General features: G+C 42.7%; 1 protein-coding gene across 8 annotated transcripts in view; it reads right to left on the bottom strand.

The window, feature by feature from the left end:
• Window positions 1–4,635: 4,635 nt before the first annotated feature.
• Window positions 4,636–25,926, bottom strand: part of INDH (INDH1(iron-sulfur protein required for NADH dehydrogenase)) — a 46,457-nt gene continuing 25,166 nt past the window's right edge. For 2 of the 8 annotated variants that reach the window (XM_086824028.1, XM_086824030.1), the window contains 5 exons: window positions 17,511–17,637; window positions 6,194–6,291; window positions 5,982–6,080; window positions 5,757–5,882; window positions 4,636–5,050 (listed from right to left, as the gene is read on the bottom strand). In XM_086824028.1, coding sequence (XP_086680154.1) covers window positions 4,874–5,050; window positions 5,757–5,882; window positions 5,982–6,080; window positions 6,194–6,291; window positions 17,511–17,637 — 627 coding nt within the window. In that variant the 3' untranslated portion in view covers window positions 4,636–4,873. Of the gene's footprint in view, window positions 5,051–5,390; window positions 5,674–5,756; window positions 5,883–5,981; window positions 6,081–6,193; window positions 6,292–17,510; window positions 17,638–25,926 lie in introns of all 8 variants that reach the window. The other 6 variants (XR_015269793.1, XR_015269794.1, XM_086824029.1 and 3 more) reach the window with 6 other exon arrangements.

Here is a 25,926-nt window from a genome sequence, read left to right as displayed (position 1 = left end):
GGGGAAAAAAGCGTTGATCTCTATGATCCAAGTGCAAGTTTCTTCCTTGATGTGACCAAGCGACTTACAGGTTCGGACGGATCACTTTGGTCAGTAATGACCTTGACTCTGTGTTAGAGCCAAAAATATCCTGGAGGAATCGCTCGTGCTTTCCGGGCGAGGGAAGTTTTTTCCGGGTTCGATTTTGGAAGAACCGAGGGATTAGTCTCTTGTCCGGATATCCGTGGGCGAGGCCCCGAGTGAAGGACCCTGCACCGCGCAAGGAGTGCTACTTCCGCTGCTAGCACCCTCGATTCCATTGCACGGAGGGGGCAGGGATATTTCAATAAGAGCAACGAGCTATAAGATAAAATACTAATTAGGATTAAGCATAAGAGTTAGTGTTTAATGGTGGCCCAGATACGAATTGTTGGCATCATGGTGGCTCATAGATGATGAGAAATCTCATGGTTTAGACAAAATGAACATGGTAATCTAGCTAGTGAGCCTAATCATAATATGATTAAGATAATGATGAGCATAATGACACCAAGATGAGAGAGATATATTTCCATTAGATGTGTGTCTCTTAATAGGCTAAGTACAAGATGGATTAGCAAACGCTAATGTTGCTTAGTAGCTTAACAAAGCCAATGATGTTGTCCATAAATCTCTCCATGATTCTCTCCCTAGAATCTCTCCATGATTATAGCCTCCACATACCCTAGATTCTAGCTTGCAAAGTCAACAAAGGAGGTTGCCTTTAATGCTCTTGGCTCCTAGTACACCTCATGGATTCTTTCACCTTTACTAGCACAATTTACAACAACTACTACGAGATTTTAACCTTTGACAAATGAGCTAAGGCTTATGCTCTACATCCATAAATCCCAAGTACATTAGTTTGTCCAATAATTTTAAAAGTGTCCACCACTACTAGTGGTTGATTCTCAGAGAGTACAACCTTAGCACAATAGGGAGGGACCCTTATAGGGTTTTCACTAGCATGGTTTTGGTCTTTCCATTGACCACCTACTCATTAGGCGCACTGATTGATCGTATACAAAAGGACAAGATCATTAGTTTGGGCATCTTCCATTGAGAGTGTCATGAGCACGACAGCATCATGCAAAAACAAGTAGTTTGACACTCAGTCCAATATATGGCTCAGGTATGTTTGTCTATTAGTAAAGACAAGAACCATGGCTTCGAATCTATTAATTCAAAGCCCATAAAGAGTAGGTCGAAGAATCTTTGTTTCCTCCTAGTGTCACTAGTGATTCCAAAATACCACCTCCTACGTGCACATGACCTTTGATTTGTTCAAACATGAGTTCATGTGGAACTAGTCATCCATGCTTCGGTGGAGGTTTGCTTGGAACTATGTCAAATTCTTTCTTGAAGTCTACAAAGCAATGATACAAGCCTTTGCCTTGGGTCTACTCTTTTCCATGAACACTCTTAAGGGTTTTCAAATGGTCAATGGTGCTATGCATGCATCCAAAGCCTGCTTGCCCTATGTCAGGCTTCATGTTCTTATTAGTGTGCTGCAATTTGCATCATATGAAAGTCCCAAAGAACTTCGCAGTATAGCTCTCCATGATGTGCAATAGTTGTCCAATTGATTGTTGTCCCCCACCTTTGCGGAGAGGTACAATCCAAATTGAGGTCCATTCCACTAGTATTCTGTGTTGTCTAAATGGAATGTATCTTATACCCTTTGATTAGTCAATCTTTCCTTTCCACTTAAAGCATTTCCGCTCTACAACCTTGTAAGTCTCACTCTAGGATTTGACATTTTTTTATGACTGTTGATGTCTTTGGTGGTGAAGAGAGAGGGGATACCTCAAAGCTAATCAAGTGTGTGCATCTTTTCTACATCAACTTGAGAGTATAGCTTTTCCTGTAATACCCCTTGCAAAAGGGGAAGGCCATTGCCTTTACCACCTCCATTAGAGAGGTACTTCAACACCATGAGAAACTAGATCTATTTCTTGCATGCACATGATTCAGTGTAGGAGAAAGCAAGCTAACATAGGTGGCTAAGGTTATTATCGATAAATCCATGTGTATTGGCTATTTACAATAGTTTATTTATTTATAGTAGCAATGGGCACTAATATGTGAACCATTGTTGTAACCTCACTATTGGTCAGAGTACCAAGACTTCGGCTATTGTGTGGCAGAGCATAGACCTGTTAAATATTATTAGTGATTGATGTGGGAATAAACAAGTGCTAGGTGGTTGTGTAAACTAACACTGTATGTAGGCTTAAATAAAGCGGTTCCAATGTGTGTGAAGAACCGCTAGTGTGTGTAAGTCTTCTATGTGGGAACAACCTCTTAGAAGGCATATGTGGTGGCATCATATTTGGCATAAGGCATATGTGGTGGTAGCATATGCTTTAGAATATGTAAAGGGGTTCTATTCTCTCCTATGAAAAGGACCTATGTCTATAATGAATTTATGCTTTCCACTAATCTTGTACTCCCTCAATCCCTTTGCCCTTGTGTTGATTATCTTGTTGGACATTATCACTCTCTCTCTTCCCCCACTAGTTGTGTGTTTGCACTCTAGGCATCTTGCCAACATTTAGTATTAGAGCTTTTGCTGCCTTTGCCCGGCTCTAGTGTGCAGCTAACTGGTGGTGGCCAACCCTCAACTACCAAACAGACGAGCGACGACTGCAATGCGCACCACCTCAGCTAGCAAGACAGCTCTGTTGCGCCTCTGTCTAGTCTTGCGCAACACTCAGCTAGTGTCTGCACACCCACTGCGTGCCACCTCAGTCGGCTCCAAGTACCTCACATCCGACCGTGTAGTTCTGCAAGGGCTACCTCGGTGGTCCTTGAGACCATGTTCTAGTCCCATAATGAATCTCGAGTCATGTACCTGATGCGGGAGCTGAACAACTTGACCATGAACGAGGATGATTCCATCCCAGATCATCTTACCAAGGTAAAAGACCTAAAAGAACAGTTGTTGAATATAGATGAGACACTTGATATTAGAAAGTCGGTCACCACCATTCTTAACTCCTTACCCAAGTCCTACCAGAGTTTCCATACTTCTCAGAATCTCTCTATGAGAGGAGGCAATCCTTTATCCTTTGAGAAGTTGGTTGGATTACTTCTCCATGAGGAGCAAACAAGGAAGATCAAATCCAGGGGTGATGTAAGCAGACAAGACAAAGCCTACTTCTCTAGGGACAAAGGCAAAGTGGACTCATCATAAGGTGACACCAAGGAGGAGGGAAGTGTCATTACTGCCACAAGCCAAGGCACTACATCTAAGAGTGTCGAAAGAGGCTTGCAAAGCTAAAAGCTGATGAAGACTGCAAACTCCACTTCTTCTACCTCTGATGACATGTAAATGCAATTAAAAAAAATATTTTTTAATTTATTTAGGCCATTAGGGCTTGTACCTTCTATCACTAAAGATAATTTTTTATATACATCACATTCGAGATAAGGCTATTACAATGTTGTTAAACTTTTTTTTTAAATTTAAAAATTATAAACTTACTAGGTACACAATTTTTTTCCAAAACTTCTACCATAAGTAGAGATGCATTCTAACCAAGCATTCTCAATTAGTTCATGAAATATTTTGAGTTAATTTACCTTTTCGTTCTTTTTTAATTCATAAATCAGCCTTGAGTCATTTTTGTGGATAAAGCCAGATTTGTGACTCAATCACAAGACGTGTCAAAAATTTCCAATTCATTCCACTTGTAGAACTATCTAATTCCATTGTCAATGGACATTACCAAGTAGCTATCTTGTTTCACTCAAGAAGCAATAGCCATAAGAAAAAGTAAACCTAGTCTAGGATGACTAGGCTTTCTAGCCACATTATCACTATGCGAGAGAATGTTAAGTATTATTAGTAATTAATGTGGAAATAAACAAGTACTAGGTGGTTGTGTAAACTAGCACTATATGTAGACTTTAAATAAAGTGATTCCTATGTGTGTTACCAACCGCTAGTATGTATGTCTTTTGTGTGGGAATAGCCTCTTAGAAGGCATATGTGGTGGCATCATATTTGGCACAAGGCATATGTGGTGGCAGCATATGCTTTAAAATATGTAACGGGGTCCTCTCCTATAAAAAGGCCAACATGCTTGGATTGCTAAAGAGGTGTGTGTGTGTGTGGGTGTGTGTGTGTGGGTGTGTGTGTGTGAGAGAGAGAGAGAGAGAGAGAGAGATCGGCATGCCGAAGGACTGGCATGGATCTGTGGGAGTCAGACCTTAGTCTTTGGCTCGAGGGTGGTTCAAAGCATAGAACCTAGAACCTATGGTTGGGAGGTGAGGTGGCTTGCACCCCTCTCAAGGGGTTTGTACTAATCACTCATATTTTTGCATCTAGGAGTGGGGTTGTAACACTATGCTCTCTCTCTTTCTCTCTCTCTCTCTCTCTCTCTCATTTTTAGGAAGTGAAGGCACAAGAAGTCTCATTGAATGTCTCGTACATTTCCTCTTACTTCTTGAGAACAAGGCCACTCCTAGTTCTAGAAGTGTGATATTTGATCTAGTATTCGCTCAGCTTTTATTTTCTTTTATTGAGTAGGAGCACCAGGCTCCTCCCTACACAACCTTTCCTTATTGGTTTGTTACACATCTTCTCTCAAGACATATTGTGAACATGAAAAGTATGCCGAAGTGCAAGACAACTGATTTGTTAAGCTCTGCTTAAGCAGGGCTAATAATGGATGTTTTACTTGTCCATGTCTATGACTACATTAAAAGCCTCCTCCCTGCCTGGCATCAAGCAACATATCATCGCCGCCTGCTTGAAACCTCTTACAAACCCATCAAACTGATCTCTAGATAACTGTCTCGCAGCCTTTATCCTAAGCCCAAACAGATGCCATCTCCTGGTTTTTGACATCTAATGTGATACTACAATGGATGGAGACTGACTGGTCGTATTTCCTTGTTCTTGTAGCTTTCTTAGTACCGTGCTGGCCATATTTTCATATATGCTGGCTGCTTCACTATCCGGACATGATACAACGATGGGCTTTCCAAGGTCAGATGTCTCCCTGATCTGAATGTTTAAAGGTACCTGCAACAAGAATCCCAGCTTTAAGAAGTGCATCTGAAGCCCTTCAAACAGGAAGAAAAATCCCAACTTCATGAAGTGGCCGTTACCATTGTGGCAACAACCCCCATCCCCCCCCCCCCCCCCCCCCCCCCGCAAAAAAAAAGAACTATACCCCATCCCCAGGGCCCCAACCACAAGACGAATGTGTGCCACTTATACTCTCCATGACACATCCACCCCCTCAAGGATGAATCGCCTAGCACACACCACTCTTTGATTTCCTTGGACACATGCCAGCCTCAAGCCTACCTACATCTCTGCCTCTTGCTACTCCAATACAAGTGGCCAATGAAGAGGCTACCTTGTGCCCAGTTCGTTCACCATCCAGTTTCTGGCCCAGCAAAATGTGTTTGCACAGCCTACACATTTGTGTAGTCCTCCAGTCTGCCCACCAAACCTCACAAGACACTGGTACTTCCACGTTCTCTTCCTCTTCACCCACAAGGATGGACACCAAGTGTACACAAAATTAGCGAGGACCAATTTGGAGCAAGTTCTTTTCTTTTCCCATTGCTTTAAGGATATTCGTCGCCTGACATGACCTTGAGCTTCTGTTTGTGCGTTCATATGAAGCTTGATTGTGCCTTCCACCCATGACAAGGAGGAGATGCATTAAACCGGCTACAACTTTATCTTCTTTAACAAAAAAAATTAGCCTAGAAAATACCTCCCCAAGCAACTCGAAATTCATCTCTTTTGCAGTCAAAGCAACTCCTCCACATCCAAAGATATTTGATTGAGCTCCGCATTGAGGGCATTTGAAGTAGCTCATGTTCTCGATCAAGCCAATTATCTTCCAAAAAAGGCCACGGCCATGTTAGCTTGAGCACATATATGGGCTTCACTATAATTATATGTCAAGTACTAAGGGGTTTACACATCAGCCCCTCACAGGTGGGCAAGCCTGAAGATAGATGGTCACTACTGCCAACGTCTCTGCCATAATCCGATTCTCTAGCCCAAAGCAGGGGGGAAGAGATGTGTAAAGCACCTAAGATTCTTAACATTATTACATCAAAAACCTTTAATAATTCAAAATAAAAAAGGTATGACATCAAATTGAGGATAAATGGAAGGTTTTGAAGTCATAGAAAAGAGACTCACTGGCACGCGAACTTTCTCAAACATGTTTGCACCTCGCCGGGCATCTATCAAAGCAATATCTTGTGGAGTCGAGACTATCACAGCCCCTGCAGTCACAACTCAACCATCAAGCACAACAAATTTTCACTCTATTCTTGGCACTTCCTCAACATAAGAAATAGTAACCACTAGAAAATAAGATAAGAATGCCACATGCCATACCTTTCAAAGTGATTTTTACACCATGCACCCAATATAGTAAATAGACATTTTGCCCAATACGCAACCCTCACATACATGACCAACCGGTGTCTCCAAGGGAAGCATACTTTGAAGCCGATTATGCTTTTGTACAAGCATTAAACTGCCGAAGTTCACATGCCGAAATCTGGCACGCCATAATTCAGCCAAGTGAATGGTTGTAGTGCGCATAGTTGCAGCACATGCATGAGTAGACTGCTTCTCATATGTGTCCAACATATATAAGCCATTATGTGGTGTTCCAATTGCTACAGTCTCATATGCATTAGCACAATCTTTGACCAAGAATTTCTCATCTCGGAATTTAACTACCAAACCCTGCTTTGCCATTGTAGGCACAGAAATCAAGTTCTTGATGCCTGGAACATAAAGAACACCTTTCATGCGACTTTCCTTACCATTAGGCACAATAAGGGCACACAACCTATGCCCTTGATTTGGTAAGGGGAATGATCTGCACAAGACACACTTCGACCACCCGCAATGGGTTCAAAGTAATTGAATACATCTCTCTTGGATGTTATGTGCCTGGTGGCACCACTGTCAATGTACCAAATCAAGTGCTGTGTAGAAGCACTAAGAAAAATGTCCCGGCTAGAAGTAGAGATGCCACTGGAAGAATCATACAATCAAGAATGTCCAATCCTGCATATCCTGGTGGGGTGCGGTAACGCACCTGGGATGGAAGGGGAAAAGCTCGGCTTGAGAGAGGGAAGATGGTGCTACTGAATCTATGTAGCTTTTGTGAAAAAGCAGGCGTTGCTCATGGCCAATTGCTTTTTTTTATGAGTTGCTAGAATCTATGGCTGCTTTTGAATCCAAGACATGGCTCTGAGACCCTAGCATGCTATCCTAAGGACGTACTGTTCTGTAAGCAGATTGTATGGAGTGTAAGTGTGACCTGAGGCGCTGTACACGCGTCATAGAGGTCCTCACGAAGGGCTATGTACATGGAGGACTGTATGTGCAGGGTGGGTATACAGGGGCTGGACAGCATCACACAACGCATTGGGCATGGAGTCCAAGCCATGAGAGTTACCATTAAGCTGGCTGTACCTTATGGGCAGACCTGTGCGGTCCACACTGTACGGACACGTACTGCATGTGGCCGTACAGCTGCAGCAGGTGGGTATGGTTAATTGTGCATGGGTGATGCTTGGGATGCATGTGGATTATGTAGAAGGTGGCCACAAGAGGGGCGACCAGCCTGCTTGGCAAATGGCAAAGGGAGGGCTGTGAACGCTATAAACCAGGCCCAACACAGGTAGAGCAGATCATTAAACTACACACAGGTGGTAATAGGGCCCAAAACTGTGTGGAATGGTTTCATCTGAGTGCTCAAGGGGCAGCTGGTCACAGCTGTGTTTACGCTCCAGAAGGAAAGGTGTGGAGGAAATGTCTATTTTTGAGATATGGAAAAGCTATATTTCGGGCTGTTTTTTGATGCCCAAAAGTGGGGGTTTGCCAAAAGTGGGCAAGAAGCAAGTTCAGAAATCTGAACTTGCTCCTTGCCCACAAGAGGAGGTAAACTAGTTTAGAAACCTAACTCTTGGGTTATAAACTACTTTAGAAACCTACTAATGAACTAGTTTAGAAACCCATGCATTGTTGCTTCCTTTTTGAAAAGCCTTGAATGCTCAATTTGGGAAGACAGTGAGTTTAGAGAAGTAACTGAAAGTTTCTTTTCTTACAAAGCACACAAGTGAGTTGCAAGCTTTTCGAAAGCTGTAAACCTGGCAGCTTTTGCTCGATCATAAAGAGGTGTTTTCCACCTCATGAAATCAAAGGTGCTAGCTGATCTGCCCTCGGAGTCTTTACATAGCCTTTTCTCCAATTTCCCCTCTGCTTTTCTGTTATTTGAAGCTAACCACAGGGAATCCTTGGTATGAAAGATTGTCGGCTATCTTTTTACTAATAGTTGGCACATTGAAACTCATGGAGTCAGTATCAAGCAATGACTTGGAGCTATTTTAAGCAACCTGGGTAGCTTGGGCCTATTCTCCACCCACCTTCTAGTAAGAGGTTGATCAGGAAAGCGTCATCCAGGGCTTTTCAAGGTTGGACATGGATGAGCCCAAAAACAAGAACATAGTAAGTGATTCGGATGAGAATCCTGGTGTTTTTGTAAAATTCCAAGAATGGCTTGATAAGACTAAATCCAAACTCTCATTGAGACCTAGTTTAGGTTTTCTTTTTTGTAAATATCCTCAATTTAATAAACTTATGAGGCTTTACGCAATTGCCGAATTTATGTTTGGATCTAATAATTCATTTTTGTTGGAGATGCAATCCACACTTCTAGAGAGAACCACCTCACGTGGTGAGACTGGGTTTGAATCTTGGCAAGTTGAGGTTTCTACAAATTGGATTACTGGAGGTCACCTAACACCTTAAGGTTTTGGGGTCTGGATGGCTAGACCAATTTGTGGAACACCTTAGTTAAGCGCGCTTGCGCAGGAACACAATTGGGATGGGTAACCTCCCGGGAAGTGGGAGGATCCATGTTTCCAACATGGTATCAGAGCCCAGGTTGTGATGTTGGATGCTAAGACCTCAACCAAAGTGTGGCTTGAGGGGGGGTGTTGGAGATGCAATCCACACTTCTAGAGAGAACCACCTCACGTGGTTGAATCTTGGCAAGTTGAGGTTTCTACAAATTGGATTACCGGAGGTCACCTAACACCTTAAGGTTTTGGGGTCTGGATGGCTAGACCAATTTGTGGAACACCTTAGTTAAGCGCGCTTGCGCAGGAACACAAGTGGGATGGGTGACCTCCCGGGAAGTGGGAGGATCCATGTTTCCAACAATTTTTGTGAAAAGTATTTTTCCATGCTAGTTTTGATTCCTTCTAAAATCTGGGCTATCAAATTGTGTTAGAAAGAAAATTTTGTAATGGTATGACTTACAAGTTTTTGACTGACTTATAAATTTTTGACTGACTTATAAATTTTTGACTGACTTATAAGTTTTTGACTTGCTTATAAGCTTTTTGACTAACTTATAAGTTTTCGACTGGCTTGTTGAAACTCGAGATATGAGCGACAGCATGTATGAGATTAATTTTCCAAAGGAATCAAGAATAAGGTATCTAGACTTGAGTATCCACAGTATACCCATTGTATGACCTACGCAAGAATCTAGGCAGCTATTGAGTAGCTACTTAGATGGCAAGCATATTCCCAATGAGCTAAGGTTATAGACTTGCTAAGGTTGTGGGCAGCTTATGGGTGGATTGCCTGATTAGCAAACCTAGTCCCATGAAGCTGAGGTCATGAGGGACCTTACAGTTTGGATAGCTTACAGATAGATATGTAAGCAGAGATTTAAAAGATCAAGACACTTTGATGATAACTATGGTCCAGAACATGGTGGTAACTTTCATACCGATTGGAAGACTAGCCATGCACCCAGTTGACCTGGAGGTTTGATCATGGCATCAAGAGGGAGGTTTGGCTGCATCAAGGCCCAATCTTGGGAAGGAATTGGCCATTCCACCTTAGACTTGTGAACCTAAGGAGTTGTTTTTACATGGGTATGTCTTGGTGGTATGGGACCTATTCCATGTAGCGTCTCTTGATGCTTCCATATCTTTAGACCTCGCAGCCTATTCTTTAATAAATAGCCTCACATAGTCCTACGGGTCGGTTATCTAACATAGAACCACTATGGATCAGGATGGAGGACATACCTGAGAAACCCTAGCAAGGTTTCCATAGACCCAACATCAAACTCATCGCATGACCGTGATAGATTGCGGCTAGCAACTTACCACCGGTAACTAGGTTCAATACCTCGAACCACCCCAGAGCCTAAGGTTAGATTTCCGCGAGCATGCCAGTTACCGATGAGCCCAACCTAGCATCCCATACCACCAAGCCGAAGCCGAATCACCCATTGACAGCTCCATGGCCGAGAGATCTTGCATGCTCCTTGGTAACCCGCTTATGTCTAATGGATTATAGACCATAGACTCTAAATAGGCAAGAAATTAGAACTTCTTGGTTTGGGGAAAGTGTGCTTCCAATGGTGAAAGCAATGTGTACTTTCAATGTTCATTCCCTAAGAAGTGGTGAATAGTTGCTATATACACAACAACCAAGGCGTGAGCTGATCGCTTTATGCCACGAGCAGATTGATAGCTGCACACATTAGTCGGCTTGCTAGTTTTAGGAAGTTTAAACTTCCACAACCATCTCACAAGATCCATGATGCAGAGAAGGGTGGACTTGGTTCTAACTTGGTAACAAGTTTCATTGGGAGAACTTCAATCAATTGGTTGCATCCTTGGAAAAGCAACAGTGTGAACTAGTTGCTATGATTTCACTTCCAAGAGGGCTTGTAGTTTTGGAACCCTATCTATCCTGGGAAATCTCCTTGTATTGAGATTCCAATGACACGAGGGAGCTTAAGAAAGAGGTGTGCTGCATGGATTCGCTTCATTTTAGTGGGTGAAAATAACTTGGGAGAATATCCACTCTCCGTGAACAAGTCTCTTTCAACTGATAGTCCTCTTCCACAAGTTAGGTAAAAGGAAGGAAACTTCAGATTTTGTGCCTCGAGGGTTCGCAGCAATCTTTTCTATTGCAAGCTTTCTTGTCTATGTCATGGGATCTCCACTAAAAACTTCCAGGGAAACGGCTTCTCTATGAGGGTAGATTCTTGTGGAAGAGAAATCAAGAAAAGGAGAGATAGCTAGCAAATGACATACGCTAGTTACGAATTCTTCTTGAGATAGATTGCTTTTGGCATCTTCATGGAAATTAGAACAAGGACCTTTAAGTAACTAGAGCGGGAGGGAGGGATTTTCAACTAAAAGACAGAAAAAAGCGGTAAAATCTGCTGGCAGTTGAACCCAATTAGAACAAGGTCTCGTCCAGTCCCTGATTTGGGTTGCTGCCAGAGAGGATTCTTGTGATTGGGATATCAAGCTTTTGAGCACGTGTTATAGAGCAACACAAGTTGCTATATTGTATTTGTGTCGGTAATCTTTCCTCGTGCGTGCTAGCATGTACTACATGGTATAACCAGCATGGCTCTAGGAATGAGCTATCGATTGGTCGTATACAATTAGCAGGTACAACACAAAATTCTATGCCGGAGGCGAGAAAGACTGTACTACTTGCATCGCTTGTTTAGGCTGATTTAGTTAGCTCATGACTGTACTAGCATATGCTTTATGTATTGTACATGAAACGAAGTGTGATAGCGCAGCACCAACAACTTTGTAGCACACAATCAGCAAGTGATTGCTCGCAAGCAATGGCACAAATAGTTTGGCATGAGGAGTAAATTGTGTAGTAATTTCATGCTAGGGTTGTTGTTCATTCCTATAATAAATAGCCGGCACACATGGATTTATTAATAATAACATTAGCCGCCCATATTAGCCTGCTTTCTCCTAATCCCAAGGCTCCCCTAACCCTATCGGATTAGGCCACCAATCTCAAGGATTAGCACTAGGTACGTAACAATTGTCTTGGTGAGACTCATTAGTTTCAGTTTGGATCTTACATTACCTTACAAGAATTCTTTGATTCCAATAGCAAAGGTCCACAAGAGCAGTTCCAGTTTAGCCAAGGTAAGGAATAGGGAACTTACGTGGATGCTCCAGTGGAATACAAGAAATTCAAGGTCAAGCTTACTATTGTTTGTCTCCTACTTGATTAATGTGGACATAAATCTTATTGAAGGGGGAGATATTGTGTCATCTCAAATCGGGCTCCAGCGAGTGTTAACCAAGGGTTAAGGACCTACCGTTAAGGGGATATGCTAACCGAGGATTACCTATGGCTGAAAGGTTAGAGCTTAGCTAAGCACAAGGGCTGATAGGACTGCCCAAGAGGCTAAAGGCTAGCAAGGATGAGGTCTGGCAAGAAGGGTTGCGGCTTAGCCGAGCATAGGGGCTGATAGGACCCACATAAAAGGATGAGGTCTGGCAAGGAGGGTTAGGGCTTAGCCGAGCATAGGGGCTGATAGGACCCACATAAAAGGCTAAGGGCTATTAATCTAAAGCTAATTAGGGATAATAGCAAGAGGCTTATTAATATAGCGTAGTTACTAGTATATAAGTGTATGTTGGCCGGTGTGGATATGTGACTCGGAAGGGGGAGGTCTTGAGTTCAAACCCCTGTTGCCCTTGATTGGCAACGGCCTACTTTGCGACAACAATTGTACCGCCTTCGGTTGGGAGACCATGTCACCCTAGGGTAGACATAGAAGTTGTTACTACAAATGGACCTACTCATGGAAAAAAAGTGTGCCTTGGGCTCACTTATGAGATAAGGAGGTATACGTCTACCTAGGCACGGTGGACCTCATGGCCAAGTAGTTGTACGCAAAAGGTAGTTTGGTGGTATGGGACGCTGAGGCATCATGTCGGGGCCTAGTTGACTCATGACAATCTAGACCTCAGACTCAAGGGTAGTTCCGAAACGGGACTTATGGCTGCAAGGAGAGTCGCTAGCCAAATTTTATCACGATCGTCATCAGCTGGACTTGACGTGAGTTACTTCAACCATGCTAGGGTTTTTGGGTGGGTATGTAGACCTTACAATCTCAACCTCTTCAAACATGATCAACTTGCACACGAAATGATATTTTAAGGATAATGTTCACTTATTTTATGGTTGTAGACTAAGGCTCATAGATGGTGATCATAATAACAGATAGAGGATATGAAGAGTTGTAGTTAGTCCAAAGACAAGACCTTTGACATTTTCATATGAGACCTTAATGCAAAGATCTTAAAAAAGGCCATGTATAGGCTCTCAAGTTGGCCAGCCACGCCAGGTTGAGTACTTTAGGTACGGTGCGGTATGCGTACGAGTACGCAAAGTACGCATCGGGATGAGTACTTTAAGTACGTTCACTTTTTTAAAAAAATGTGTATATAAAAAAAACACATATTATAAATCATTCATAATTTAGCAACACTAGTACACAAAGATGCACAAAAAACAATTGAAATGCAAACACGTATGGCATATGCTATATAAATGTCAAATGAGCTGCACTGCATACAACATGAAGGACTGTCCTACTGAAGCTGAAATCCTAGTATATACTACAAAGTACAAACGCCAATAGCCGTATGGCCGGCTCTCACTCATCATCATCCAAGCCTGAAGATGAGGATGATGAGTAGTCTCCATCTGTGAGGAGATTCCCATCAGAATCATATAGTGACTCCCGCTCCCCCACATCACCTGGTATCTCCTCAACAATGGTAGAGGTTCTCTGGTATAGTCTGCATCTGGTGCTCTGGACCACCTCTACTGATCGCTCTGGTGGCTCTCCCTCTGGCATGTGCACCACGAGTATACACCCTGGTGCCTCTAGAGGTGGAAGGAAGACTCTGTTGAACTAAAGAAGTAAGGGAGCTGGTAGTGAGAGCTCGAGACCGAGCTCGAGTGACTCGTCTATCAATGGTCTCGAGCTCTTTGTGAAGCTGTCTATATATCTCCTCCTTCTCATTACGTACTATGTCGCTCTCCTCGGCATGTTACTGGTTGCGGCACTCGAACTCCTCAACATCAACCTATGGAGCATGTATTCACTAGTAGTTATTAGTGACTAATCACTTTAAGCTTACTATGAACTTTGAAGTGCATCAGTATGTCGTAAATGTTTTTACCTGTTTTGGTCTATCCATCTTTCGAAGATTCCGAATTAGTCGAAGGTTGGCTCTGCAAAACACCAACCTCTCTAGTTGTGTTGTGCTCAAGCGGTTTCGGATCTTCGTGTGAATAAGAGAGTAGGAACTTTAGTTCCTCTCACAAGCTCCAGAGGAACAATCCTTAAATCCACGAAGATTCGAGTCTTAGTTATAACAAATCTTAAAGCCTGGGCCCTGCACCCTACACTCGTGACTCCAAAGCCGAATAATTTATCAATAATCAATATGTATTTTGTATTATTACCTTGGGATAATAGCTGAAGTACAAGGGCTTTTAGCTGAGGCTGATGGTATCCATGTGCCTCCCACCAATCAAGAGGCGTCTTACACACCTCTGGCAGCATAGAAACACCGCGACTATGGAATTCTCTAAGGTTATTGGAGTATCCTATCATCTCTCGATCAATGTGTACATGCTGCTCATCGGTCAGTACATGACTCATGTACTGATCTCTCATGGATAGAAGCACCGTGTCCAAAACACGAAGGGATTTGTTTTTTTTTAAAAAGGGTACGGAACCCTAGGCAATGCGAAACCAACAGGTTTAAGCTTCCAAAAAAAAAGTCCATGTTGTGCTGTTCCGTACGACGTACGGATCCATACTGTGCGTACTGTACGGACTGAATCTTTCCGTACCAGTATGGAATGCAACTATGAGCCACGCACACAACAGCCATGAAAGGCAACACATCATTGCTGAAGTCGGTGCAGCTGTAAAGAGTATCTTGACCGAAACAAACACCACCATAGGCGCCTACGTGGGTGGAGGCGCTGGCTGTTTTAGCTGTCTGGTCGCCACTGCCCATGCGTAACTGCAGCAACATAGCTGCTCTCACACAGGCGACAAGAAAAGGCCATTGTTTGTAAGCACAGCCCACGCTACAGTCCATGTTTGAAGCAAAGTGAGACAGCTGTAAAGAGTATCTTGGCCGAAACAAACACCACCATAGGCGCCTACGTGGGTGGAGGCACTGGCTGTTTTGGCTGTCTGGTTGCCACTGCCCATGCGTAACTGCAGCCACTAGCTGCTCTCACACAGGCGACAACAAAAGGCCATCGTTTGTAAGCGCAGCCCACGCCTACAGTCTGTCATGTTTGAAGCGAAGTGAGACAGCCCAACAGCATAGAAGAGGCTGTGAAGCAGCCCGCCTCATCTCCCAATGTTCCACGTGCAACCCCCGTAGCAAAGATGCCATCTAGTGAACCAAAAGAAAGCGCAGATCATCGTAAAGAGATCCGAATCGCCTTCCTGCACAAACTAGTAGGAAAGGAAGAAGGAAAAGGGTTACTCTAAGGTTTAAAATAAACTACTATTTCTCTAAGCTTATTAACCTTTAAAGTTCTAAGGGGCTATGCATATGCAGATTTTCTACTTATGCTTTCTCACATAATTCTAGTCAAAAATCAAGCAAAGTGGTGTGAATTTGGGATTATTATTCTCATCAAATTTCGGGTGCATTGGCAATCAAGGCGATATCATGCAAGTAAGGTGCTTTAAAATTTTCTCAATAGCTTTCACAATGACCTTGGTTGAAGTGCATATTTGAGTTCTCTCTTTTTTTTTCTCGCGTGAGCTTTCCTCTCCACATGGATGACAAGAGTCCTCTCCCTCAATTACAAGCTAGTCAAGAACAATCCAAGAACTCGGAGATGGGAGCCAAGAAGAAACCTTGCAAGAGCAACCGCATCAATCGACATGTGGATCATCACGTATTCTGCCCATGTTGGCGCCATGTTAGGCAAGAGAGTGTGGGTATTCTCAAATATATTATTGGTAAGATCATTTTGTTTTCACCTTTGCTCTAGTCAAGAAAGTCACAAACATGGGTGAACGATTGGATGCATCAGTGTTACCTAATAATAGTAATTTGGATGGTAAAAAATATCAAATATGGAAGTCCAAAAGGAAAAAATTGTTGGTTTTGAGGGATCTATGGGAGATCACCACACGTTAGAGAAAATTAAGAACATGACGATCAACTTCAAGGTTGTTGCTCGTGGTGCGAGAAGTGATGAAAAGCTTTATAAGCTTGATACTATTGTGAATCAAAATTCTTTGGTAGCTTCAAAGGATGACAAAAGTCAATTGTGGCATGAAATGTGAGTTATTAACTTGCTTCATGACAAAGTATGGTGCTTGGTCTTCCAAAGATAACAATGAATACCATGCATGATGGGGAAGAAATCTTTAAGGTTTCATTTTAGTATGTAATCATTAATGTTTGAAAAAGTCTATGAAATGATGATCCTCATATTCTCTCTATTAAAGGCAATAAAATGATGACCCTCATATAGTTTCTATTTGCATACATTCACCCATATGTTTTCTATTTGCAATCCCTTTAGAACACTCTTTGGACCTTAATAAGAATTTTTTTGAAATTATATACCCCTAGGCCAAGATGTCCAATTCATATATTCAATTAATTTCTAATGCACATTGGAAAACTCTTTTTAAGATACTGTTTCAGGGGATCTCTTCCTATTGACTGGGAGAAAATTCTTATCCAAATATATTTCAAAACTGTATTACCTCTCTCTAGACCAAAAACAAGGAAAAATAGTGTTTTCTTGCATTCTGAATTAGGGGATGATTATAGAGACTGAAGCATGATGCATATAGAGCAAGAGGAGCGCTTAACATGATCCATAGTGATATTTACGAACCATTACCAACACAATCTCATGGAGGTTCATCATTATTTATTGATGATTACCCACAAAAGTGTTCTTGAAGCACAAGTCCAAGCTTTTCAGTGTTTTTCAGAGCTCCTCAATGCTTCCCCAAATGCTAGTACGTGAGCCCAATCTCTATCACTTCAAAATAAAGAATCTCTACTGCATTTGTGAAATTTTCTTTTGTTGATTACCTATAGCTCGTAAAAATGAGATCATCCAAATACACGACGATGACCATCTACATGCTTGTTCACCCCCCAAAAATAAATAAATTTGTGCATTTGCATTTGAAGGGCTTCTAGAGAGATCAATAGTCACAAAGTATGAATCAATGTGTTGATGTCATGCTCATGGGTAGCAGGTTTTTAAGTCTCCCAAGCATGATTTTTAAGGATGGAGTCATTCTTTGCATGTAACCAATTCCGGTTCCCCTACGCTTTGAATGGTAGCAGGTTTTTGTTTTTGACATGAGAGAGAAGCTCTCAAGTGTGATTTTTGAGGATGCAGTCATATCGCCTGCTAACCAATTCTGGCTAACTTCCTTAACCCAACTTGACTTTTTGAAGCAAGACTTATGAACAACCATCAAGGTAGAAAAAGATTCAAGACGAATGCAAGGGAAAGAGAGGGGGAAGCCGCCAAGAGACACGATAGACAAGGAGGACAATGTGGAAAGCTTAATGGTATAACATTGTGAAGAACCCAATAAAGGGAAAAATACCTGAAAGCTGTAGACGTTGAGATATTGAAATTTGAGCATCACCAGTACCAGGGGGCATGTCAACCACCATCACATCGATCTCCCCCCACCTAACTCCTTTGATTAGCTTTTCAAGAGCACTCATAACCTGCAATATTTACAATTTTACCTCTCTCTCTCTCTCTCTCTCTCTCTCTCTCTCTCTCACACACACACACACACACGTCACACACACACACACATGTATATATATGTGTGTATATGTATATGTGTATACATGTATGTATGTACATATATATGTACACACACACACACACATATATATATATATATATAGATGTGTGTGTGTGCATATAATATACATACATCTATAGATATATCCATATGCATGTATGTGTGTGTGTGTGTGTGTGTGTGTGTGTGTGTAGATGATATGTCTCTATATATGTGTGTGTGTGTGTGTGCGCGCGCGCGCGTGTGTGTGTGTAATCTTTTCCATGGCTCATATTTCCATGACCTTACGTTCGGGAGGATATGCCAATCAGTGTGTCTTCATAGGGAAGAGATTGGAGACTATACCAACAAAAGCCAAAGTTTTTACTTCGGTGTATCAAAGAATGTATTACTTGGAGTATGTTCCACAAGGGGATGGTGGTCTAGACATGAGCAGTACTGGTGGATACAGATTTGGTGCAGCACTTTTGAGGAGTATTGTTTCTAGTTATGCTTTCTTCCACTGGAGTGCATTGGAGTTGATGCAAGCAGGTTAATGTGATCGATCTGAGCTGATGCATTAGTGGATGGAGTTTAGACAGCAGAGTTTTGTCAGGCCATTCTTTGGAGCGTTCTTCCTGTGTGCTACATGAGACTCACTGGCCTCTAGTGTTCCATCATGGCCAGTTAGACACATTCTACCAGTTCCACTTTCAATGCACTCACCTCCTCCTTGAGTGCTATGTTCTCTTGTTCAAGGTCCGTGACCCGTGCTTCGAGGGCCATGATGTGCCGGTGTAGTTTGTTCTCCACCTCATTGAGGTTGGAATCGAATGTCTTCTTGTTCTCCTTGATTAGTGCCTTCATTGCCGTCTCGAGGGCCTCGAGTTTCTCTTGGAGACTCGGGGCCATTCCTCGAGATTACTCTGCAGCCCTTCCCACAGGCGGCAGGGAGGAGAGAGAGAGAGAGAGAGAGAGAGAGAGTTATGTTGCTACCTTGGGGGCCTGAGGAAGGGTGGGTGGGAAAAGGGAGGCATAGGGGCTACCGGACAGGCAGATGGGCCAGCATAGCGCCAACAGGGCAGCGAGGCGGAGGGGCTAGTGGGCGGCAGTAGAGAGAGAGAGAGAGAGAGAGAGATATTAAGCGTCTACTAAAGACCCAATGGGCCTATGAGACCAAAGTGATACAATAATGTCCATGGCATATCTCATCATGGAATGGAAAATAAAACAGAAAGAAAACATAAACATAGCTATTTCACTTAGGTGATAAAAAACTGTCCATGGAAATACTAAGAACATAGAAACATGAGAGTAGCATCAGCTCCGAGTAGATGGTATACCACTCTCCAAAATATCAAGCATGGGGCTAATGAGTATGGTCGAGAGGTCTCCCTGAGAGAGAGAAAAAGAAAAGAAAGAAAAGATATATTAACGTCTACAGAATACCAAATTGGCCCATGAGAAAAATCTCTATACAAAAAGTCCATGTCCTGAGTATCATGGAAATGAAAAGCTAATCCTAGTCATCTGCAGCTCACTATGCAGTCACTGTCTAGCATGCTATAGATGTACAATCATGATAGGTGGTATACTACTAATTCCACCCTGTGGAGATGGTGGGGTGTAGTACATCATACATGGGGCATGGGGCGAGGACTCTCACATTTGAGAGAGAGAGAGAGAGAGAGAGAGAGAGAGAGAAGATATATTAGCGTCTACGGAAGGCCAAATCGGCCTATGAGACAAATCTGTATACAACAAGTCCATGTCCTAAGTATCATGGAAAGAAAAACTGAAATGAAAAGCTAATCCTAGTCATATGCAGCTCACTATGCAGTCATTGTCTAGCATGCTATAGATGTACAATCATGATAAGTGGTACACTACTAATTCCACCCATTGGAGATGATGGGGTGTAGTACATTATACATGGGGCATGGGGCGAGGAGGACTCTCACATCTGTTGTGCCCTTGTGTAGCCTCTGGACTCTCCTCCATAGCTCTGCGGTATCATGCCTGGATTTGGCCAGATTGGGCCTGATGGAGTAGCGGTGGTCTGCGTCCAGGTAGTCGCGATCTCCTGGCAGCTCTGATCTCGTAGGCTCTTTGTAGTGTGAGCCCTCGTCGGGAGGTAGATGATACAGGGAGAGGGGGATGTGGCTCGCTAATAGGCCTCAAGAAGCTGGTGATCTATGGGCTGGGATCTTTCGCTCTACACCTGTAGAAGCCTCTCTCTATATGTAAGTGTAGCTCAAGGAGGAGAAGGCCTAGGCATCTCTGATCAAGATACTCCATCACCCAGCTAAGTGGGCCAAAACCCTCTCTGAACAAGCAATGGTATCTCCCTCTGATCTCATAATATACAGGGTATCTCTGCATATGTAATGCTCCTTTGACTCTACCTCTCTGTGGCATAATCTGCATACTCTGTCCTCTCTAGGGGTCTGTGCTGCTCTCCCTGCCTCAATCTCCGGAGTGTGAGAGGAAACTCAGATCTAACCAATAGTTACCCTCATAGCGTGAGACATGTGTACAACCATGTAGCTTGGTCGTCTCACAAATCCATCCTCTGTGAATCTAAGGAAATGATCTCTATTGTACTACATCCTGGTGGGAAGGGGACCCGACCAAGTCTCCCTGGTGTGCATCTACATCAAATCCTATCTCAAAACTCTATTCATCTCCTCTCAGGAGAGTGTAAAGTATGGGGAGTCATCATCACACTAGAAGGGCAGTAATCTATCCATGTCAAGCCCATGTGCTGAGAACCACTCATCTATTGTAGCATTTCATGATGGGTGATGGCCCTATGCAGCAATACTCTGTGAGGACTCCATGGCTAAGCGGGGTAGTCTCTCTAGACCCATGGCTCTGATGCGTTTGATGTAGGCTATGATCTAAAATAGAGCCTCTACCATTCTGGGGGGCACTGCAAGCTTTGCTCTGACGATCTCATGTGATACTGATGGTTTGCTGCGAATCATCCTAGAGATCATGAGGATCTGCAGTCTCTCCATCCGACGCCAATCATATGTGGAGAAAGGAAAGGAAAGGAAAGATATATTAAGCGTCTACTAAAGACCCAATGGGCCTATGAGACCAAAGTGATACAATAATGTCCATGGCATATCTCATCATGGAATGGAAAATAAAACAGAAAGAAAACATAAACATAGCTATCTCACTGGGGTGATACAAAACTGTCCATGGAAACTTGTAAACCCAGCAGGGGTGCCATGACAGACTCAACCACGTGTCCAAGAGATAGAGATATACAGAGATATAGAGAGAGAGGGGAGAGAGGAGGGAATAGGGATCTTGCACAATACACCACATTGAGCGGGAAACAGACCCCGCCCCCTTATAGGAATTTATTCAAGAACAATCCATAGCAGGCTGGCCAGGATCAATACAATCAATGAATACAAAACAAATAGATATGCCGATGTAGGATATCCAAGTCGATGTCGACGTCGAGGCACAAGATCTTTGATGCCGAGCACACCACGGGGATAACCCACAAGTATCTCTCACCGGACTAGTACCAAATCTAATATCCAAATCCAAATCCAATGAGCCCAAGTCCAAGTCCAAGTCCAAGTCCAAGTCCCATAACCAAGGTCCACTCATGGTTGAGGGAACATCTCCCAAGAAATGGAAGAACTTCAAGAAGCAGTTTTATGATCAATTTTTACCTAAGAAGTTTGAAGATGATGTGCACCTTGCATAGGAAAGATTGCAGATGGAAACAAGTGAGACAATTCATCACTACAACAAGAAATTTTGGGATGCATATCTCAAGATTACTCCTTTTAAGGAGATTTCTGAGAAGTCTAAGTTAAGAAAGTATCGGGCCGGTGCATGACATTTTTTGAATGTATGTCTGAATGATACCATCCAAGATTTGATGCATTCAGCTTCAGTTGCTGCCAAGGTCTACATGGTAGACGAACCAAAGAAAAAGACAAGTATGGGAGATCAAAAGTCTTCGGTACTTGAGAAGCGTGACAACTCCAAGAATAGGTTTCAGCCTATGAAGCCAAGGGGTATTCCAAATTCCTACAAAGGAAAGCACAACTTGACCAATGAGCAAATAGTGGTCTACCGCAAGGAAGAAAAATGCTTTAGATGTGGCAAAGAGAGGCACATGCCGGCCCAATGTCCGGATCATCCGAAGGGACCTAGAGAGTAAGTAAAGTCCAAGGAAAAGTCTAATCCACTGGTTGGTGGGATTCCCGATGTATTAGGAAACATTTTGGAACCCGAGGCAAGAAAGCAATGCCTCTCTTGGGGCAAAGTGCAGGACAAGAATGCCCTGGTGTTGTTTGACATGGGAGCCATAGATAATTTCATTTCCATAGAGCTTTTGGAACAATTGGGTATCAAACCCGAGGAGATGGGACTGACCTTGCATGCGGAACAAGTGTTTCATGGTGATGTAGTGGCAATAACGCCTATCATTGGTAAGTTGAGGATTCACATGCAGGGTTATGTGGATTATGAGGATTTCTATATTTCACCTTTGAAGCACTCGGATGTCACCTTGGGGATGCCATGGTTGCATAAAAAAAGGGCTCCTATCCAGATTCATGAGAGGACCATTTCTTTTAAGCATAAGAATAAGGATATTACTATTAGAGCAAAGAAGAAGGGAGATACCATCCTTATTGTATCCCATGTATCTATTTCCAAATTAATGAAGTCTTCCATCTTTGCATATATGATCTTTGTAAAGGATAAGAGTAAAGACTCAAAGAAAGATTTTAACTCTCTTGGGAGAGAGAGACTACAGTTTCTAGGGAGATACAAGGATTGCTTCATGGATGTTATTCCAGGAGAGTTGCCTCTTGAGCGATCAGAGGATCATGTGATAGATTTGATTCCACGGAGTTCAACCCCAAATCAACCTCCTTACCGTGTGAGTGCAGTACACAAGACGAGATGACACAAGTATAGGACTTGCTATCAAAGGGGTTGATACGGCCTCGTTCTTCACCCTTTTGTTCTCTAGTGCTTCTAGTGCAGAAGAAGGATGGCTCATTCTGCATGTGTTACAGAGCCTTGAACAAGAATTCAAGAATCAGTTTCCTATATTGAGGGTTGATATATATATATATATACCTAGATGAATCCAAGAACATGCCCAAATTCACCTTTTAGGAACGTGCATGTTATATACTCATGGTAGTCAACCCACAAGACTATATAACTATCAACTCCATTATGCATAGTATGGACTAGATACTTCAACATCCCCACTAACGTTATCAGTGCCCAATAGTGGGTGTAGAACTCTGTATCAAGATATGCTCTCACACACGCACTCCCCACACACACACACACGCATAAGAGCATATATTCACACAAAGCCCTTCGTACCGAGATTCTGTCAAACCTCTGGAGATGCAGGGCAGACTCAGCCATAATGAAGCCTAACACTAAGGGAAGTAGCAAATAGAAAGAATTACTATAGCAAATAAGTAGTTGATAGGGCAAATGCACCGCTAAAGATAGAAAGAAAGATAATAGTTGATGTCAGATGATATATTGGACCGGTTGGAAGGCACCGCATTCTTTAGTCCGATTGACTTGAAGAGTGGCTATCATCAGATTCAGATCCAACCACAGGATATTCACAAGATTGTCTTCCGTACCACTTTTGGATTGTATGAGTATTTAGTGATGCCTTTTGGACTCACAAATGCTCCGGCTACCTTCAACCCCATGATGGATCGAATCTTTAGACCACATCGGAAAAGTCATGGTACTTTTCTGATGCCATGGCCGTGGTCTCATGAGAAATAGATCGACGGCCTTGGTTCCCATCTAGAAGTTCTGTATCGGCCTCATAGTTGGTCCCTTCATGAGGCCCTTGGTCTCCCTCTGCTCTCGACATGGCTCTGTCACCCAAAGAAAGTTTCTTCAAGAGAAATCCTGCCCTAATACCATTGTAAGCCCAACGGGCATGCCGTGACAGACTCAACCACGTATCCAAGAGATAAATAAAGATATAGAGAGAGAGGGGAGAGAGAGAAGGGAATAGAGATCTTGCACAATACACCACACTGAGCGGGGAACAAGCTCCGCTCCCTTTCAGGAATTTTTATTCAGGAACAATCCACGGGCATGCTGGCCAAGATCAATACAATCAATGAATAAAAAACAAACAGATATGCCGATGTAGGATATCCAAGTCAATGTCGATGTCTAGGCACGAGATCTCTAATGCCGAGCACACCACGAGGATGACCCACAAGTATCTCTCACCGAACAAGTACCAAATCAAATGAATCCAAATCCAAATCCAAGTCCAAGTTCATATCCAAGTCTAAGTTCACGTCCAAGTTTCAAGTCCAAACTCAAATTCTAAATTCTAGTCCAAGTCCAAGTTCTAGTTCCAATCCAAGTCCAAGTCCAAGTCCATGTTCTAGTTCCAATCCACGTCCAAGTCCAAGTTCTCGTTTCAATCCAAGTCCAAATCCAAATCCAAGTCCAAGTTCCCATGAGTAATCTCCACAACTCCTACAACCTTGTCGATGAAGAAAACCATGGAAAAGCTCTTTCTCGCAAGAAAACTGATATAAAATCTGTTTTAATGGTTTTCGAACGATTAAACTTCCAAAAAGTAGTTTCTTGGGTTTTTGGAGCAATTTTAGGGTTTATGAAATTTTCAGTCCGTACAGCTCCGTACATGTCTGTATAGCTGTGCGGATCCGTACAGTCGTACGGACAGGTGATGACATGGCACAGCAGTTGATGGAGGCACTTTGAATCAACAGGCAACGATGAAAAATTCCATGATTTGGTTCATGATCAAGTAGATGATGATAGAGAAGATGATCTCCACGCTTCAACAAAGATGGCAACGCGATAAAGAGGTTCTTCTTCAACTTGATGCTCAAGAGAGGCTCATGCTTCTTTTATACTTGGGGAAGCCTTGCTTTTTGCCAAAAAGTGATGCTTTTGCCTTATACTTTGCTTTTGGTCTTTTTAATAGTAAAATATTACTCAACTTTAGTCAAAAGTTCTTGTTTTGCTTTTCTAGCTTCAAGGCCTGTTTTTTGACCTTGGAGCTACTTTTTTTAAAAGTGGCTTTTAGCTTTTTGGTCCGGCTCAGTCTCCTCTTTCCAATGGTGCCCTTGGCTCGCGATCAACCTTGTTTGACTTTTTGCTTTTTCTTACTTTTTGACCAAAACTAGTATTTTTTCTTAATTAAACCTTATGGACCCAAGTCTTCTTCCAGCTGTCTGGTGTCAAGGCATGGGTTTCATCATGTGAAATAGAGCTAGGAGGGCCAAATAGTTAAATCGGAAGTATGCAACCACTTTCTTTGATAACATCATTGTGTTTTTCGAGACCAAAGAGGAACACAAAAAGCATTTAGCTAAGGTATTTCAGGAGTTGCACAAGCACAAGTTGTTCATCAATAGATAAAAGAGTGAGTTTTTCTTAGAAGAGATACATCACCTTGGACATATAGTGTCTAAGAAATAAGTGTGGATGGACCCAGCAAAGCCTGAGGCCATCAAGAATTGGCCAGAATTGAAATCCGTACATGAGGTGCGCAATTTCTTGGGGTTATTCTCCTATTACAAGAGGTTCATTAAAAACTTTGCCACCATTGCCGCTCCATTGCATGATCTAACCAAGAAGAAAGTAGTCTTCAAATGGGGTGAGCGTTAGAGACATGCCTTCAACCTATTGAAGGAGAAGCTTACTACTAGACCAGTATTGGTCATTCCAAACCTAGTGAAATCTTTTGTGGTGGAATGTGATGCAAGTGGGGGTTATATAGGGACAGTTTTGCAGCAAGAAGGGCATGTGGTTGCCTTTGAGAGTCGAAGGTTGCAACATGCTAAGAAACACTTGCAGGTTTATAAGAAAGAACTTCTAGCCGTGATTCATGCTCTTACTTCATGGAACAATTATTTGCTTGGGGCTGATTTCATGGTGAAGACGCATCATCAAAGTTTGAGACATTTTCTAACCCAAACTAAGCTTTCCGAGAAGCATATGAGATGGTTTGTCCATGTTTCATTTCCAGAATATCTGTTACGACCCTGTGTTTTTCCCTCTGGACAACAAGCAGGTTGGCATGGGCACGGGACGCACAGTGTGGACAGGGATCAGTTGAATGTGAAAAGGAAACTCATAAGTGTGGCCAGCCCAAGTGTGAAAGGGGACAAAAGGGATTTTGAGGTTATAAGGTTTTTAAAACCTT

This window comes from Cibotium barometz, chromosome 30 (genome assembly GCF_041138505.1).
Source record: "Cibotium barometz isolate CiBa-2024 chromosome 30, ASM4113850v1, whole genome shotgun sequence".
Taxonomy (NCBI): Eukaryota; Viridiplantae; Streptophyta; class Polypodiopsida; order Cyatheales; family Cibotiaceae; genus Cibotium; species Cibotium barometz.
The sequence above is the reverse complement of the archived record's forward strand: the minus strand, read 5'-3'. Positions and strand labels throughout refer to the sequence as shown.